Genomic DNA, 19,146 nt, shown 5'->3' on the forward strand with positions numbered 1-19,146 from the left:
TGCCTGCTGTTGGACAAGCTTTATTACTGCCTTGGCAGCACTCTCACACTCCTTGGCAGTCAACATCAAGACTCTTCCTTTAAGACCCCAGTCTCTTAATTTTTGCGACTACCTTAAGAAGTGTTGTCCAAGATGAAAACCTTGAAAGACAATCAAGCATTTCCGCATGGTCATTTCTTCTTATAACAAGAACCTTAGCCGCTTTAACCTCTGGATCACCAACCAGTAAGTCATTGGTTGGAATGAATTCCTCATAGACTTCTTCCTTCCTCAAGAATTCGGGACCTGACAACCAGTTTGTTGACAAGATATCAGATGCACAAAGTCCCCTAGAGGCATAGTCAGCTGGGTTTTTTGTCATATCAACATAAAGCCACTGGTTTACATTAGTGTTCTCTCTGATCAACTAGACTCGGTTTGAACCGGACACATGAAACCTTTGCGCTTCATTATTGATATATGCGAGAACAACTTGAGAATCTGTCCAAAAGAACTCTTCATCAATCTTAATATGGAGCTCTGATTTCAGCAGAACACTCAATCTGACTGCAGTCACATCGGCAGAAAGTTGCAAACGAGGAATACTTGTGACCTTGGATGGAGCAACTCTAGCCTTAGCCATGATGAGACTGCAATGGACTCTATTTTTGTCGTTCTTGTATCTCAGGTAAGAGCATGCACCATATCCTATACTGCTGGCATCTGAAAAGTGATGCAGTTCTATTCTCACACTCTTGCCAAAATCTTGTGGATGATAACAACTTGGAATTGAGACTTCTCTCAATCTTTGAAGACCCATCTTCCATTCCTCCCACCATGGGTACAAATCTTCAGGAAGTAATTCATCCCATCCAATACTTCTGCAGCACAACTCTTGCAAAATACTATTTCCACTCAAAATGAATGGAGCCACAAACTCCAAAGGATTGTACAAAGAAGCTATGACTGACAGGATGCCACGGCGTGTATCAGGCTTATCTTTCAAATTTATATTGAAACTGAAGTTGTCACTCTTGATTTGTCAACGAATGCCCAGAGCATATTCCACGAGGGCTGAATCTGGATTAAGATCAAGAGGTTCTACACTTGTTGCTCTTTCAGACGGATTTACACAGCAAAGAACTTCACTCTCGTTTGAATTGAACTTATGAAGTCGAACTTATGAAGTCGTAAGCTGGCGGTTTGCTTTCAACTTCCTCTTCAGATGCTGCAAGCGAATAATGGCCAACTTCTTATTGTTTGGCAAAGTGGGAGAACTACAGTTTTTAAATGGTAAAGGCATTTCAAGATGACCATTCTCCTTCTGATGAATACCCTCTCTATGGAGCTGTATAAAACGCAAATCCTCTTGGGAGACATATTTACCTTCAGAATTTCTTTCACTGAAGTCCAACTCCAGAACTGCAGAAAACATCTGCAGCTGCTGGAACTGGCATTTCTTTCACTGCAACTTTGTCACAAATATTTGAGCTCCTTGCCTGTCCAGGTGAGGATTGACCGCTCCTATTATACTCCATCCCAGCTCAGTGTTCTGTGCAAATGGCTCATTCTCACCACCTATTACAACTTCAAGATGAGCCAAAGCTGGAGGACAATTATATCCAATTAGCATTCCCACATTACAATCTTGAAGTGATGGCAATTTATTTGCAAAATGTTTAAGATGAGACCATTGCAGAGCTGTAGCTCTAGTTGGTATATAAAATAATATGTCAACAGGAATGAAGTCACGTGTATATGTTTGCTGCAACATAATATGTTTTTTGGAATGAAAACCTTCAATTCCACGCACACTTTGACTAACTATTATTGTATCTGTGACAGTCAATGTACTTAGCTTCATTTGCAAAGGTTGAGTATTTACATTCAGCTCTCGCACAAGATCTTCCAAAACAAAGCTTGAATCACTTTGCGTTTCAAGAAGAGCATATGTACGAATTTCTTTCTGAGGTTAATTTACAGGCGTCAAGAAGACAGGGACAATGCTAGAGGTGGCAGGAGCTTTATGAATTAGCACATGAGACAAGACCCTGTGGACTTCCTGGACAATTTCTCCTGTGGAGGTAGTAGCTCTGTTCACTACTTCCCCAAACCTCTTCTCTCTCTCTCCTCATGCAAACAGGTTGGATGGCATAGGCCACACATTCCACAAATGTGCCGAGTCTTTAGTATCATGTCCTTTCCGTAAACATCCAAAGCACAAATGATTTTGATGTATATATGACCTTTTATCTCCCATTGACTTGGAAGCAAAGGCCGGGCACTTTGCAATGCCATGAAGCTCTTCTTTGCAAACAAGACATGGCAATTTGGGCTTAGAAACAGTGAGACTTTTCTTCGATGTATGATGTTTTGTTTGGGCACTAGTACTAAAAGCCTTTGTTCTTTTAGGCAGCTTCTCATCTACTGATCTAGAGCTCAATAAAAGAGAAGCAGTGATGGGATTACAAGCTATACAGGCTTCCTTCTGAACAAACCCGGCAAAACATTCAAAGGTTGGATATTCTTCGGATTTATCAAGTTCCTCTACAACAATTCTACTCCATTTGTATACAGCCCAGTCTGGTAATTTTTTCAACAGCTTATGATTTTCTTCACTATCATTTAAAATGGCCAATCCTTTAACATGTGGCATAGCCTCTGCACAGCTCTTTAAGAAGTCTGCAAAATCTCTAAATGCCCAAAAAATCATTTTAACCAATCAGTGGCCATTTCATAAGCTTGTCTCGATATGCTTTCTGCACAACAAATGGATTTCCATACCGGTCCTTTAAAACTGCCCAGGCACCCTGATATGTATCCTCGGAGCTCCGATAAAAGAATCCCTCCACAGCTTTATGTGCTTCTCCTGTAAGATAGCTCTTCAAATACAGCATCGTTTCACTAACAGGGATAGGTTTCCTGTCAATCAAAGCTGTAAATGACATTTTAAAATCTACAAACTTCAATGGATCGCCGGCAAACACAATTAGTTCAGGAACAGGCAGGCAATTTATACTTAATGACCTTGCATTTGCTTCAGCTAAATTAGCTGGTAAGTTCTGAGATGTCATGTGTGACAGGGGTAATGCCACTGTTGTATGATCATTTAAATTCACATCTGAAGTTATTCCAGCAGCAAAAGTAGATGCATTTGGTTCTCCCATTACATTATCTTCAGTTTGGTTATATGTTCGAATCCAGGCTGCAGCCACCTTAACATCCATATCCACTTGCATCATTCTTAACTTTGTTCTCTCCTCTTCTAAATTCAGCTCAATTTAAGCTCGTTTTCGTTTCATTTCTGCCGTCATCTGTGACTCATGAAGTTTCCGTTCACTTTCAAGCTTACTGAGTTTAGCCGTCTGAGCTTGTATCTCTTGCATAGACTTTGCTTGTTCCAATTTAGCTGCAAAATCTGCTTCTGTGTCTACTCTCTTGCTAGAAGCTTAAGTAGAGGCTTTAGAACTAATAACTGATGGGTTGTCTAGTTTCTCGGACATGATGCTTTCTGTATTTGTATTGCCAAAAATTTATTTATATTCATCTCTACTTAAAATCATTCGCACTCTTTCCTTTTCAACTTCTTCTTTAAAAGTCCTTTGATCTAGGCCAACTTCAAATCGTTTACAGACAAGATCACATATTTCTGTAGTTAGTGTATTACAAGCATCCATTTTTTGCACAATATCTAAAGTATTAAGAGAATTGCGCTGAAGAACTTCATAAGCTTGATTTACATAGTCATATCCACCTTGAATATTTTGATTTATATTATCAAGGTCATCTTTCACACAGAATCCCTTAAGTCCTGTCCTAGCTCTTGCCACCTTCTTCCAGGATTCATAAGCTCTAAAAAAATGCCTTAATGTTTTTTCGCTTCCTTTTCATGCATTTGTTTACCCTTCTCTGTAAGATGTCGTTCGCGAGAACTAGAGTGAGTTTTTTTTGCATGGCAATGAGCTTCTCATCTGTTTTCCCTATTAAATATTCTTCTACAGGACTTAAGGTTTCCCTACAAGCCCCCAGCAATGACATTGTGTCTTTCATCAACTTGTGAGCTTAATCAACTTCTACTTCTAACATTATACTTTGACTTTTAAAGAGAAGAAAAAAAATACGACAAAAAATGCTTAACACATTTTAAATGACCTATTCAACTAGATTGTGCACAATTTTAAATGTAAACATGAAATAAAACATTTAACATTTCGTGAATAATCACCACACCATTTCATTCTTAAATATTTTGAGCCTATTTAACCCAGTCAGGATATCACAAACAATTAAATCCGTCATATGACGATTTACTCGATTTACATTTACATTTTCATTAGAGTCCCCACCGCATCTGTAGTCACTGCTTAGCTTATCAGTTTACGATCTTGCCTGAATATATGGAGTAACCAACGGCAACTCCCCAACAGTTCGAAGACAAGTTTGTAACGGTACTGTACTGTGTGGTATCGTCATCGGTTGTTGATATCGGAGCATTTTTACGAGTACACGAGCGCAGTATCATTATTGGTGCATCCCTAGTAAGTGTTTAAGATTCTCACCAGCTCACAAATCATATACAGTGATTTAAATGTAATATCATACATATTTATGAGTTTCTTAATTACTTTGCACTCATAATTTTGGCCTCCTGTGATGTCATAACTCACTCTGCCCTTGTTGATGCATACTCCTTACACTATGACTGAATGGATTTGGCTTGCGTTCATCTATCTGTTGGATCATAAATATAGCACCATCAGAGCTCCTTGGTTACACATCCATTGGCATTAATGATAAATCACCTGAGTGGTTGGAAATCAGATACCTGTGAAACATCCTAGTGCAGAGTAACTCTTATCTAAACTCTTAACCATGATTGAAGAGGTACTTAGTTTGTGAGCTGAAAGGATATACATATTTTCTCTTTAGAAAAGAGAACAGACGTGATTCATATGTAAAAATAAAACGCAGCTTCATCCTTTGTCAATGTCATGTATGTTCAGTGATATAAAAAGCAGGACACAAGCAACTGGATTTCCTCTTTGGTAGATGTCAACCAAAAGTGGATTTTGCAGATACTGGTAACAAGCTTTTAAATTCAATAATATGATCTTTTGGAAATAAACAGTCTGAATTACCATATCATTTTTTGTTTAAATTTATATTGTACTAAAATTGAAGGGATGGTTCGGAGTAAAATCAACCTAAGGTCCATTGCACCATGACCTCGAGCCAAACACCCTCCCAGAAGCCTTTTTTCCCTTGGTCGAACATTATTAAAGTTAGAGCTTATTTAGAGATATCAGCCGAATGGCTTAATGGATCCAAGGATGTATCCTGTAAATTACCCCACTAATAATGCTCAGAATGGTACAAAACTTCTACAGTAGTACAAATAGGTTCTGTACTCATAAAATGAGGCATTGGAAAGTTTGTAAGTACATCAGGAGTTTATTTAAATTACACTTGCCTGATGGCTTATGCTACCGCTAATCCGGACATCGAGGTCGCTTCCGTGATTTGGGAAAAGCTCGTAAAAGTCCTGGCAGAAAGCGATGCATAAGGATGTAGTGTAACGACAAATTATTATTTTTTTCCGAAGTGTTGACAACTTAGTGTTAACTAATAATTGTTGCAAACTGGTACTACCATCAACATATTAGTGCATTCCTGGAACTGGGTGTCGTTACAGACGTGAGTACAGAACCTATTTGTACTGTAGAATTAAGTTATTTAAGTTACTAAGTTATTATCGGAGTACATTTTACAAGGAAAATACTATTTCAGTCTTTCTACTTTCTACTACTTTCTACTACAGAATTTGACTTTAAATGCGTCACTATTAAATTTGCTAGCAATTTCTGAGTGAAAACATATTTCAGTGCATGTGTATTATTATGGTGATTATATTTTAAGATACAAAGCATATTTTATTAGTTCGAGCAGATTCAAGAATCAGATGAAATGATGGAACCACTTGAAGTTGGATTTAGAAATGAGTCCACCATATTTACTCAAGAGTGAACATCTCCTTGAGCTTACAACTTTGATAAGAAACTCCTGGTCAAACGGTATCCTCATCCAGTGGTGATTTGCTGTCAGGCTTCTACTAGACCGATCTAGCAAACGCAACCACCGTATTCACCAGTGCTCTGTATTTTGTAAGACATTTGTGCTCACCCATTAGAGGACACCTGATACTAGACCTGCCCGTGGACCCATAGCCAAGATCAGACGCAGGAAACAAGAGCAGACTGAATTCAACAGTGATCTGTATGACCCCTCTGCTCAAATACAGCATTGCATTAAGAGAGCGAGACACTCTCTCCCACTGTTTAAGCTCACTATGGCTTTGTAAGTGATACAGCGGCTTTTGTCTGCCTTACACAAGGCTTTCAGAGAGATTGATGAAGTATAGAGGAAAGAAGCAGAGCTCTCTCTCGTTCTCCATCTTTTGTTCTTGGTGGCTTGGGAGCAGACACCTCAAGACATTAGTAACACAAAGCTGCAGGATATAGCCTTTATGTATGCATGATTAAAAGTGAAATTTTGTGACTATATGCATTTGATGGGTTATGGTGTTTTTTAGTGCGGCATTTATATAGATCAGCTAGAAATGGAGTCTTAGTCTGGTGGTCTTGGTTTTGAGGCTTTTTAAGAACACTAAAATGTGGCTTTTGTCTTGGTCTGACTCTCTAATCTGATCTGGATTTGGGTCTTAACTTGTGGTCACAGACAAGAAAACAGCCCATAACATCATGCTAAAGCTAATAATGACAGCATTAAGCATTTCCATTTCATTTCATTGTAATGTACTGCAATTTAGTTACTACAAACCAGTCCTAATGAGTAAGCGGTCTCATCCACAAATGCATATTTTATAACAGTGAATAAAAAGGGAATAAACACTTCTGAATTGTTGTCAGCGGTGGCACACACACGCTCAAACAGTCGAGTGAAAGTTGCATTGAGTGACAGATTCAGTAATAATGGGGTGTTCTAATATTGTCACGATGCTTGCTTTCTGTGTATAATTATTCAAGATTTAAACAATTGTTTTTGTTTTCATGCTCCGAAGAGGGCCAATATAAAATTGACTATTTTTCCACTGTCTTGATTTACTGATGTATAAACAGCAATTAGGTTAGTTTTAGCCTACATAAAGAATATGGCATGCTACACAAAAAAAGTTATTTGAATGTAAATTATATTAATTACAAATTAATAATTACAGGAAATTACCCAATTTTGACCAAGGTCATGCAGCCCTAGTCTTGGTGTTTAAAATTAACACTATTAAGTAAAATAAACCTCCTGGTTCTTGAAAAACCAAGTCTTAGGGCTAGGTTTTGGTCTGTATCTTAACTCCAACTCTGTTATATATATAACCTGGTAACCTGGTTTAATCACAAATGTCATTGTGATTTCTCTTTACATTTCATCTTGTGTGTGTGTGTGTGTGTGTCACTGTTTGTTCATAAATATAAATACTGTTGTCTGACATGAGTGTGATACTTATGCTGGTGCTTTTGCAAACAGCATGAGTTGGTGTGCTGTGATGAATGTGTTTGCATATAAATTGACGTGCGTGTGACATTCTGTATGTGTGTCTTTTGTTATTCTTTAACATGCGAGAGTGTCTCCCTGAGCGTCCTGTTTGGCATTCAGTGCATCTGAGAGCTCGTTGATCACAGAGAGAAGTGTGTATGTGTGTGTTGTGTGGTGTCTGCTAGGCGGGTAAACTCACAGCCCAAACTTACAGTGAGCCACAGAAACACTCGCTTCTGTCCCCGCGACGCTGCATTACTGCTAACATCAGCATTGAGCACTAGACACTGTCTCCCTAAACACCACATTACTCACCCTGGTATGATAAATCTCAGCCAAACACACCCCGGCATCATTCATTGACTGTGTATGTGTATGCCGGCTGATCTCTAAGCCGCTTTGCTGTTGTATGCCTCAATGGGAATGTTCAAAATGCCATACTACTCCTGGTGTTGCAGTATGCAGTATGTATGCTGTGCACAGTATGTAAATGTGTGTCTGTAGGCTATTAAATACTCGGGTGACTTGCTGCATTTGCCAAAATGTGCTGCGTGCACAGCGTGAGATGCTGTATCCCACAATGCAATGCGCTCCACTTGACCTTCCATTTTCAGTGAGACAAATGAACCTGAGGCAATATTAACTGAGATATTTAACCTCCGTCTTGACTCATCATTGGATCAAACTGCCAAAAGGTTACATTCTTTACGCAAAATGGGATTAAACATGCAAAATAAATGTTTAAATTACTGAGATTAACTGAGATCTGAGAACTGAGACTGAGATCTGGATTCTACTCTCTATTGAGGTCATATGACAAATGTGTAGCATACTGTTGTATAAAATGTTTATGGGTAGATACTCTATACTAATAGAGGTTATCAAGTCAAATGTAGTCAGTTGCCATCTCAAAAGTAAATATGATAATTTTGCTTTTTATGTGCTTTTTATGAAAAATTTACATCTAAATTGACAAAAAAACGAAGAGTTGTTAAAAGTTGTGGTTGATATTACGTCCGGTTCATGACCCAGTAAATAAAAAATGGAGCACATTGCATTGTCGCAAACAGTATCTGCAAACTATGCTCTGTTGCCGTGTATACTTTTTTTTTTTTTTTTTTTTTTTTTTTTTTGGTCATCTGGTTATATCCCATGCAAACAAAACATTTTCATGCTGTCTACACTGTATACTACAGATATAATAATAATAATAATAATACATTTTATTTATTTGACGCCTTTCTGGACACTCAAGGTCGCCTATGCATGAGTATTACGATAGTATGTAATTCTGAGCATTACCAGTGAGAGTGAATGTCCGGTTGTATAAAAGCACCTTGAGACTTTTAACTGCTCTGTGATATAGTGCTAAGTGATTTCTATCTCATCTCAATCAGTGCAATCCATAAACTCCTCCAGCATGTTGTGCTGATGTAATATCCCGTGCCCCTGAGAGCCGGACTCCCTGGGAGAGATGGATGGAGCTCTTCACGTATGTGGCTCTGAACAGTCTGCTCGGCAGCATGCTTATATCACAGCTCTGCAGACTAAAGGTCTAATTACAGACTCCCCTCCTCTCAATCACCTTCACCCTCTCTGGATGAAGAACTCAAGGCACTTTTTCCTCTCTTTCACTCATATGTCTTTCTCCCTCCCTCTAGCCTTTATTTTTCCTCTCCACATGCTCCTAAATCCCCTCAGCCTCTCGCCTCTGGTCTCCCCGGTTGCCTGGGTGGGTTCGGTTGCAATCCCTCTTTGCCTGCGTACTGATAAGGCTTCACAGAGAGCTTTCAGATGCTACTGATTATGTCTCGTCTCTTTGTGCTCTGTTTTCTGAAAATCTCAGAATCTCTCTCACAGCATCCTGCACGGATGAATGAACGCTTTTTAAAGCTATAAGGCTCTTGAAAAGCACCCTTGTTGTTTTAAAAGGACATTGTGGTTTTCATCTAGAGAGGAAGCTTTAATTCTATTTTCCTTTTTTCTCACTTTTTATCGTCTTTCAGGGATTAGGATTGTGCGTGTCTCTGTGAGGAAGAGATTCTGTGGATCATTGAGTATCCAAGGGCTTTTCATTTCAGTTTCATTGACCTCTCTGCATCAGTAAAATGTTAAGAGTGTCAATGAATAGATTTGATGACTTAGATCAGGGGTGTCTAAACTTGCTCCTGGAGAACCACCTTTCTGTTCAGCTCCAACCTTCTCTAGCACACCTGTTTGGAAATTTCTTTCCTGGTTCGAGGTCATGGTTCGAGTTGCACTATTTTGTAAAGATCACACTAAGGGCTTAGTAACTAACTTAGTACTTAATGCAGTTGCACCTAGTTCTTGTGGCAGAACTTATCTAGTAGTCAGAAGCCTTCGTCACAAGCAGTCTTCAAATTTGTAAACAGAACAGTTGAGTAGCTGTGTCAGGTAAGATACTTTTTTTCTAAATGCTCACCAAGGCTGCATTTACAGTAAATATACTGTATATTAAAATTACTCCATTCTTCAGTTTCACATAATCCTTCAGAAATCATTCTAATATGCTGCTTTGGTATCAATGTTGAAAATGGTTTTGCTACTTAATGTTTTTGTAGAAACCATGATTCATATTTTTCAGGATTCTGTAATGAATAGAAATATCAAAAGAACATAATTTATTTGGGTTACACTTTATTTCGATGGTCCACTTAAGACATTCTACTAAGTAACTTTGCAATTACATGTCAACTAACTCCTTTACAGAATTACTAGTGTTAGTGGACTGTTAGGTTTGGTGTTGGGGTTCAGTTTAGTAGAATAAGTTGACAAGTTACATTTAGTCAGTAGAATGTCTGTTGGGGAACCATCAAAATAAGGTTTTAGCAGATATTAAGCAGACAGTCCACTAATAATTTAATGACTGCTAGTTGACATGTAGTTGCACAGTTACTTGTAGTTATAGTACACTGTAAAAAATTTGAATTTTCAGAAAACATAAAAAAAATTCAATTGGCCCAAGTGAAATTCTGTACGTTATAAAATTAAATGTACAGATTTTCACTTTGGCCAATTGAAAAATTTTGATGTTATCGGTCACTTGAAATTTTTGATTTGGGAGGGTTAGAAATTTTTTACAGTGTACAGAACTAGTTTAGTTACTTATAGAATGTCTAAGTACTAGTTTTGACTCAAATAAATTATATTATATAGTCTAAATAGTATATGTAATATGTAAATATGTAATGTAATATAAAAAAAAAGTATTTAAGATTAGTCAGAGGCAATACGTAATTACTAATGTTAAATTGGAAAATTATACGTTTAATATTAATGTAATTATTTAATTGATATATTTTGGAAAGTGTATTTTCATGTTTGAGAGCCATTTAGGGGAATTTCCGAACTGTATATCACTTGCTTTGTTCCAAATATATACAGTATATGTAATTTAAAATGCAGTTAGAGCAGGAATCAGAGCAGGAATCAAGGCTTGGTCGGGACAGTATTCTTGCAATGCATGGAGAAGAGCAATTATACAACATTTTAAGATGAAGAGGCGCTCTTTGGTTTTCAACTGCGATAACTAATGTGCTCACTCACAGAATCAGACACTGCTGCATTTTATATAACATTTCCCGTTACGAATTTTGATACTGCTTGGTTTGTTGGTCCATTTGGTTGGATTGCTTTCTCACCTCAGGAGAACCGAGTTCATTTTCAATCGGGCCGAGACCTCCTTGTTCAGGTGAACTCAAAGCAATTGCTTTGGTGCAGATCCGAGCATGATTGCCGTTTTTATTTATGCGTGTCTGGTGTTACAAAAGCTGTCACAGTGGTGGTACCTCTTCAAAGTGTACACCTTTGTACCTTATTTACTCCAAAAGTGTGCAGGTAGTACCTTTTGAAAGGGTACCGCCCCAGTGACAGCTTTTGCACCATTTTTTCTGAGAGTTAGTGTACTCTGTTATTACCCTTCCATTTATCTCTTTCTTTCTGTTTTTTTTTTTTTTCAGAGGCTTTTGACATGGTGCTCCGTCTAGGTCGTAATTCCACTCTGACGCTGATACGTGAGGAGTTTCCCGGTTTGGGCACCGGAGCCAGTGGAGCCGTAACACAGTTATTCATGGACATGTCTCTCTACATCCTGGGCTCGGACGCTAATGTAAACGACATGGTCTCCACATTCTTTTCCCGCCTTTTTCCTCTCACATACAGGCGTCTTCTCGGCAACGGGGCAGTGACGGGCATCTCGGAAGAATGCCTCCGTGGGGCCTGGCGGGGAACCTCTGCATTCGGGTCATTTCCCAAGATGATGATGACCCGGCTGTCTCGCTCGCTCCTGGCCACTCGTGTCTTCCTGCAAGCGCTGAACCTGGGCATCGAAGTTGTCAACACCACCCAGCACCTGCGAGCGGGCAGGGACTGCGGGCGCTCGCTGCTGAAGCTCTGGTACTGCCCTCACTGTCAAGGCATGCTGGAGGCCCGGCCGTGCCGTCCTCTGTGCGTCAGCACCATGGGAGCGTGTCTAGGGGGGGCGGCGGAGGTGCAGCCTCACTGGAGGGCATACGTGGAGGAACTGGGATCACTCGCCACTGCCATGAAAGGGGAGCAGGACATCGAGTCTGTTGTGCTCAGACTGCACGTCATCATCAGACAGGCTCTCAAACAAGCTGTGGTGGCCAAAAGCAAAGTCAGCGCACAGGTGAGTGACACATGGTCTCAGTAACAGGGTGCGAATTTGAGCGATTTCAGCCATTTTGCTAACACTCTGTCTCCAAAACTTCAACCTACAAAGACATGTCAGCAAACCCAATGTCAGCAGACCTGAATGAGTGAAATGACTCACAGGGATTTTTTGATTGGCTAGTTTTCTGATTGGTTGTTAACAGAGCCTAGGGCTATCAAAATAAAATAAAAAAACTATCAAGATTTCTCAGGATATCTATATTAGTTGTAATAACTGGCACAATTCCAACTCTTCTTAACAATTCGGTTTTCTAATGGTCATTAATGATTCTTTTAGTACTTTAAAAAAATAAATATAAAAAAAGTAGTGTAACGCAATTTTTATTAAATAAATTTAAAACAATTATTGCAAAATGTGTATTAGCACAGACTTTTTAAAGGTGAACTAAGTAACTTTTTTACCTTAACTGAACAGCTTCGGAGTCATTGGAATGGTTATATTACTTATTTCGGGTTGAATTGTGGTCGTTTCGCACCCCCCTGGTGCCCGTGAGCGGAAAATACGCACTTGCAACTTTGGGGCGGCGCGTGATATCAGGTCTCGCGATGTAAACAATTGCTTTACGGCCAAAAGAAATCTGCTAAAATGCCGTCATTATTGCGCTCCCTCACGCTGTTCGAACCCGAATGAAGAAGACGTTTTAAAGAATATCCCATCTGCTTTGATGTCGTTGATCTGCTAGCCTCTGGTGTCTGAGAATAGCCAACGAGTTTTTACAACAGTGTCGTCAAATATCTATTCCGAAGCTGTGGGTGGAGCTCTAGAGAGAAACCTGCGAGCAAAAAGCGAGAATACAGCGAAGAAATCCCGAAGTTATTGAATGCAGCTTTAATGACTTTTCAGTCTTTTTAGAGGCGTGTAAATGCAATCCTATAATTAGCCTTTACTATTAAACAATAAAATGTATACTAAACAAATAAAAATGTGGTAATATTTCATTTGTTTAGATTTATAAGATAACAAAGTGCATAATGTGTATATTTAACTATTATGCATTATTTAATTGATTTAAATTATTTCAATAATTATTCAAATCAAAATAATAAAAACATTTTTTTTAAATGTATGGTTCTCCAAAAAAATGGTTTAAGGTCTGAAAATATGCACATATATACAAAACTTTTCAAAACAAAAATCTATGGAGTCCCTAAAGCAGGGGTATTTAATTAAAGTTCCAAGAGGTCTGGTCTCTATATTTCCTTTCCCAGCTGAGGCCCGGAGTCCGGACAATAGTTTTTTGGAACAGTTATACATTTCCATCAGGGCAGCAGTAGTAGCCTACTTTGTAAAATAATAAATCCTAAACACTCAAAATAGTCATAAAAGATGAGAATCTTGGGCCCTGATGGGGGTCGCACACCGGACGAAATTCGAACACATTATTCTCTATGAGAGTACACACACCGGCGGCGCCTTTCGGCGTCTGTCCGCGGCGCCCAGCAACGGCTCAGGACCGTGTTCAAAATCCTGCCGCGCCACAGAGTGCCATTTACATTGGCACAATTTACATTTATGTGTCTCAAATCGTAGTTAATGTATATACGGACTTCACCCTGTGCTGCAATATACATTTAGTTTTATATTTATTTACAGAAATCAGAAAATTGCTGATGTTATCGGATTTTCAGGTGAGAGTTGTCCTAGACGTGGCGTGGCGCGGCGCTGAGCTGCGCGTCCGGTGTGCGGCCCCCTTAAGAGCCAGAGCATTTTTACCAATATTACCAAAGAACTAAATATTTCTTCCAATGTTTTTTTTTAACATTTAGATACCTACGTGTATGGCATATAGAAGGCCTTGGGACTGAGAAAACATAGTGGGGGTGCAGGGTTTACTTCTTAAGAAAAGTATGGACTATTTTTATATTGACTAAACTAGGAAAAACAAACAACTTACGTAATCTAAAAATCAAAACTCTCATCATGAGCACAAAACAATGTTAACTTGATTTTTAAAGTTTTTTGTCTTCCCTTGCCATCTCTAAATAATTTTCCAAATCATAACATTGTTTATTATGAAATGTTCTTAATATGCTGATTAATAATCTAAAGGTGAAACATCTAACATCTAAAACATCTAAAGGTGTCACGCGTGAACTTGTCACAAACCTGGTCGGAGTCATCCGTATGACAGAAAAAAATTGCATTTGTATTGTAATTGTATTTGTTGCATTCTCGTTTTCTGCAATGTTTTAGTAAAAGTATCTATCTTTCTGCTCACCGTGTTTCTGCTACTGTTGTTAACATAACCACGTCATCTGCAGCTCTTAATGTGGCACTTTAGTCTTTAGCGGGAGAGAGAGATTGCCAGGGCTTGAATAAAGCACCTTTGGCTCTCTTGATAAAAATATTAGATGATGTAGTGCCGAAAGACCATTACCAAAAACTCTTGTGGCGTGAATCGCTCCGTTATTTTGCCGCGCTGCTCACTTTAAACTGTATAACGGTAAAATGACGTAATTATTTCCCGTGGTCCGGATGCAACCAAGCCAGGGTCTGTAGTCCGCCATTTGAATACCACTGCCCTAAAGGGACGTGGTGATGGAAAAAAATGGAATGGGAGGGAAAATGATATTTCAGTGCTTTTGTGTTCTCTTGCAAAACTTTGCAGGTGAGTGTAAAACTGGTGATGGGGAATCATATGAGGTGAATAGAAAACCTATGCGAGAGAAGTGCAGTTTCTTGGGGAAAACAATACTTTTGTGACGGAACACAAAAGTTTTGAGAGGAAATGCCAAAGCGTTGAGATATAATTTTTCCTCCAATCTCACTTTTATTTCCATCACCACGTGCCTCCGTAGAAACATTTCAGTTACCAAAAAAGTTGCAGTATTACAAATGAATCAGAGTAAGTTCATCACAGGATAGATGTTTATTTGTGAAAGAGTGAACAATTCTCCCACTCGTTTCCCTTCGTTAACCATTTCAGATGTGTTCATCTGGCCGCTGCTTGCATAAGAACACTCTAAAACATTTTTACCCGAACACTTACAGTATTCCCTCGCTCTCCAGGAACCGACAAACCTTTCTCGCTGATGGCCCTTTCACGGGGGCAGGAGGAGTTTAAACAGCAATAACACACTCCAATTGCTAGCGTATGTTAGCGAGATCAGGAGGGCAAGTGCTCATGAAATATTGAATGTGAGCAATGGTGGAGCTTGTTCTGCTTTTGCATGACGGGGACGACGTACTAAACTTTCCACTTTAACACCTAGCTTCCCGTTGGCGTAAGACACTCACACACTCGCTTGCTGCAGCGAAATGCACTCACATTATTCATCAAAGCTCCATCTCCACTTATCCCCTCCTCCGCGATGTGTAAAATACTCCACCTTCGGTTTGCCGGTACAGCGTGGGTGTGTGTAAGTGTGTTTATGACTGTGGTTGTGTTTGGTTCACGCAGTATTTGTGGAGATCAGAGAGGCCTTTGATAAGAGGAATATGAACATGTTATTTATTCCTGAAGGGGTAATCGGGCTGCTTGATGGGGCTCCTGTGAAGTTTTAACAGCGGGGTCCTAGAGGAACTATTACATCTTATACTTTTTGGCCATGTAACCTTACATTAAAGCTCTACAGTGTGATGCACACGTAAAAATAACCTTACTACACATTGCCAAAGGCTGTTAATATATGCCATCACACTGAATAATAATATTTCCATATCTAATGTCCAAATCTCTCTTGCAAATGTCTCTGTTGCTAAATATATGTGCTCTAGAAACGTTCAGTCAATCCATTTTCTGGATATCTGAGAGAGATACAATATTAAAGTCTGTGTTTACTCAGTACAGGTGTTTGTATGTTCACCCAGACCTCCATATATATGGTAATGCGTCCTTCAGCGTAAAGTGCTATTGACACTGACGCTCGTGAAGCTGGTTCTGTACTTTATTGCTTAATAACAGGACAGTGCGTGTGACGGAGAGAGAGCGTGTCTCAAGTTTGAGGGTAGCACTAGCTGGGTTTCAACAGAAATAAAATAGACATAAAGAAATAAAATTACCCTAGAAAAATCACTTGTCTCACTTGAGGTGGTCAGATTTGTGTACTTTTTAACTAAATTAAAAAGAGGGTACAAATTAGTACAACGATTTACCTAAAACAAAGGCAAAAATAATCACGATTTAACTAAAACAAGGAAGTAAATTAATAAAACATGGAATGAATTCTTTATTCATGGCCACAATATCTATTTTTTCTGCATGTCATATGTGAAGCTCCGTACACATAAACTATCATACATTTACCAAATAAATTTTAAAAAAGTCCTGTGATTTTGCCTCATCAGGTCAGGTCAACATTTAGTTTTTGCAAAATTTAAATTTTTTAATTACATTCACAATTTGGATGGAAACATGGTTAGGAAGCTGCTGTGATATTTAGCTGTCATTTATATGGAAGTAAAATAATGTCAAATGTTTTTGAAATAAAAAAGCCTGTTGAATTGCACTACTTGAAAAAAATAGGCATTGCATTAACCCTGCTTGCATATTAATGCATTGTATTTTTAGGGCTTGCATTTTTATGGGCTGAAATTCAACATGGTTGAATATTTAAGCTGTGAATATTTCAATTAAAAACATTTCAAACACATTTTCATTATTAAAAATTCAATAATCCATATTCACCTTTCATATTTCACTTCCAAAATATTCAAAAATACAACCTATAATATTCAACAGGCAATTTTCGGTCCATTTTATTTCGCTTTGCAAATTCGCTTCCACAAATTCAGTGGTTCAAATTCGACAGTAAATTCAACATTGACATCCAGGAACTGCAGGAAAAGCAGTAGATTGCCGAACATACTCTCCATCTGCTGTTAGTCCATCTCACCAGCAGGGGGTGCAAAAGCGCGTGTTGTTGACGAAGACCATTTTCTTCTTCTTTTTTTTTACACAGCTCTGTGGAATGCTTGATTCTGATTGGTCAATCGCACCATTCAGTTGTATGTTATCCCCTGATATCAAACCAAGAAAAAACTGATAACACAGGCTCATCAAGGTAACCGAAGTCAGCACTTTACGCTTGCTAGGAACGGTTTCGTGATCACCCCGTCGAAAACAACCAGCTGGATGTGCATTATCCCTTACATTTATTTACTCATAATCATTTTGGTGAATCATTTTGAACAGATTCCTTTAAACTTCCCGAATAAACCGAACTTCCCTGGACAATATGTAACTAATTTTTTTAAAATAAAACAAACTGATTCATGAGTTTGTATGAAACAGAGAGCATGTTGACTATTGTAGAAAATTCTACGTAACAAAAAACAGCATTGTAGAAATTGTAATGTTACATTTCTGCTTACTACAATACTACAGTACTTTGAAAACATCTGAACTACCATCACACTTCTCAAAGTGTAGTTACGTTTGTGGCATTGATGCTTTTATCTACTCTTCAACACTGATGGTTATGCACATGTGTAGGTGTGTGACCTTTCCATACAGTTTCTGAATTTTAAAAGCTAAAGCTTCACAAACAGTGAAGCCCTTGGTTGAGTTCAACGACTAGAGCTCAGCTTTTGTTGAGAATCGATCAAAAACTTCATGACATTCAGTGGCAGTCTGGTGTGTGATTATCTGTGAGTTTAAGCTCTTTTTGTGTGCTTTTATTTTTCAAGGGAACAGTGCTGAAGAAAAGGGGTTTTGTGCTCTTTCCTTCACTCATCCTCTTTTTCCTCCCTTCTCTATGATCAACAGCTGTTGACCCAGATAAAAGGAGGATGGCCAATAGGGCCAAAGATGGTGTTTGAGCATGTTTGTCTGTCAGTTGGCTGTAAAGTGCCGTCAAATCGGAACCGACTGACTGTGATTTTGGTGAATGTGATTTCACCAAGTATAACATGATCCTGGATCAACCTTTTTTATTGATCCTGGAACAACATTCCAATCAACCAATCAGATTTCAGGGATACATTTACAGTTTGTCAAGTTTCGGCTTCCAACCAGGGTTTTGTGCTTCTACATCAGTGTTATTCACCTATCATTTCCCTCTGATTTTAGTGATACGTTATGGGTAGGGTTAGGTTTAGGGGTAGGGACAGAGTTAGGACTACATTTTCAGACAGGAATGTTTTTCCAGGATCCAGAGGTAGTACAAATACTTCGTTACCTTACTTAAGTAGAAATTTGGGGTATCTATACTTTACTGGAGTAATTATTTTTCAGACGACTTTTTACTTCTACTCCTTACATTTTCAAGCAATTATCTGTACTTTCTACTCCTTACATTTTAAAAATAGCCTCGTTACTCCTATTTAATTTCGGCTTGTTTTCATTCCGGCTTGTCGTCGTTAAAAAAAAAATAATTGGCCAATTACACAAACGGTTTAGATCTGAGTCCCGCCTCCTGAATACACATCGCTAAACTGATTGGCGTTGTGGTGTCTTTCTAACTTGTGAGAGGCGGTAGTCACATTTGGTTGTGCGCAGCGCAAGGCTTTCCGAAGGAAACCTAGATGCGGTAAGCGAGGGAGAAATCGGGGCAAATCGCGTCAAATGATTGAGAGAGAGAGAGAGAGAGAGAGAGAGAGAGAGAGAGATTTTTTTCCTTACATTACTTTTACTTTTATACTTTAAGTAGTTTTGAAACAAGTACTTTTATACTTTAACTTGAGTAAAAAGCTTGAGTTGATACTTCAACTTCTACAGAAGTCTTTTTAAACCCTAGTATCTATACTTCTACCAGAGTAATGAATGTGAATACTTTTGACACCTCTGCCAGGATCAACAAAACATGTTGAACCAGGGACACGTCTTGCTTGCCAAAATCTCTGGGATGGTTTTTCCTCCCTTGATGTAACCTGTGTTCTAGGATTGTACATGGAGGAATGAATTCAAGGAAGACTGACATTTTAAATGTGTCAAAATGACACTGCTAAGGTACATGGGTGTAGAT

General features: G+C 38.7%; 1 protein-coding gene across 1 annotated transcript in view; it reads left to right on the forward strand.

The window, feature by feature from the left end:
* The window catches only part of gpc3 (glypican 3), a 155,204-nt gene that overhangs the window by 58,586 nt on the left and 77,472 nt on the right, over nucleotides 1-19,146 (forward strand). The window contains exon 3 of the mRNA XM_084430527.1: nucleotides 11,508-12,196. Coding sequence (XP_084286653.1) covers nucleotides 11,508-12,196 — 689 coding nt within the window. The remainder of the gene's footprint in view (nucleotides 1-11,507; nucleotides 12,197-19,146) is intronic.

The sequence above is a fragment of the Rutilus rutilus genome (genome assembly GCF_951802725.1).
Source record: "Rutilus rutilus genome assembly, chromosome: 14".
NCBI lineage: Eukaryota > Metazoa > Chordata > Actinopteri > Cypriniformes > Leuciscidae > Rutilus > Rutilus rutilus.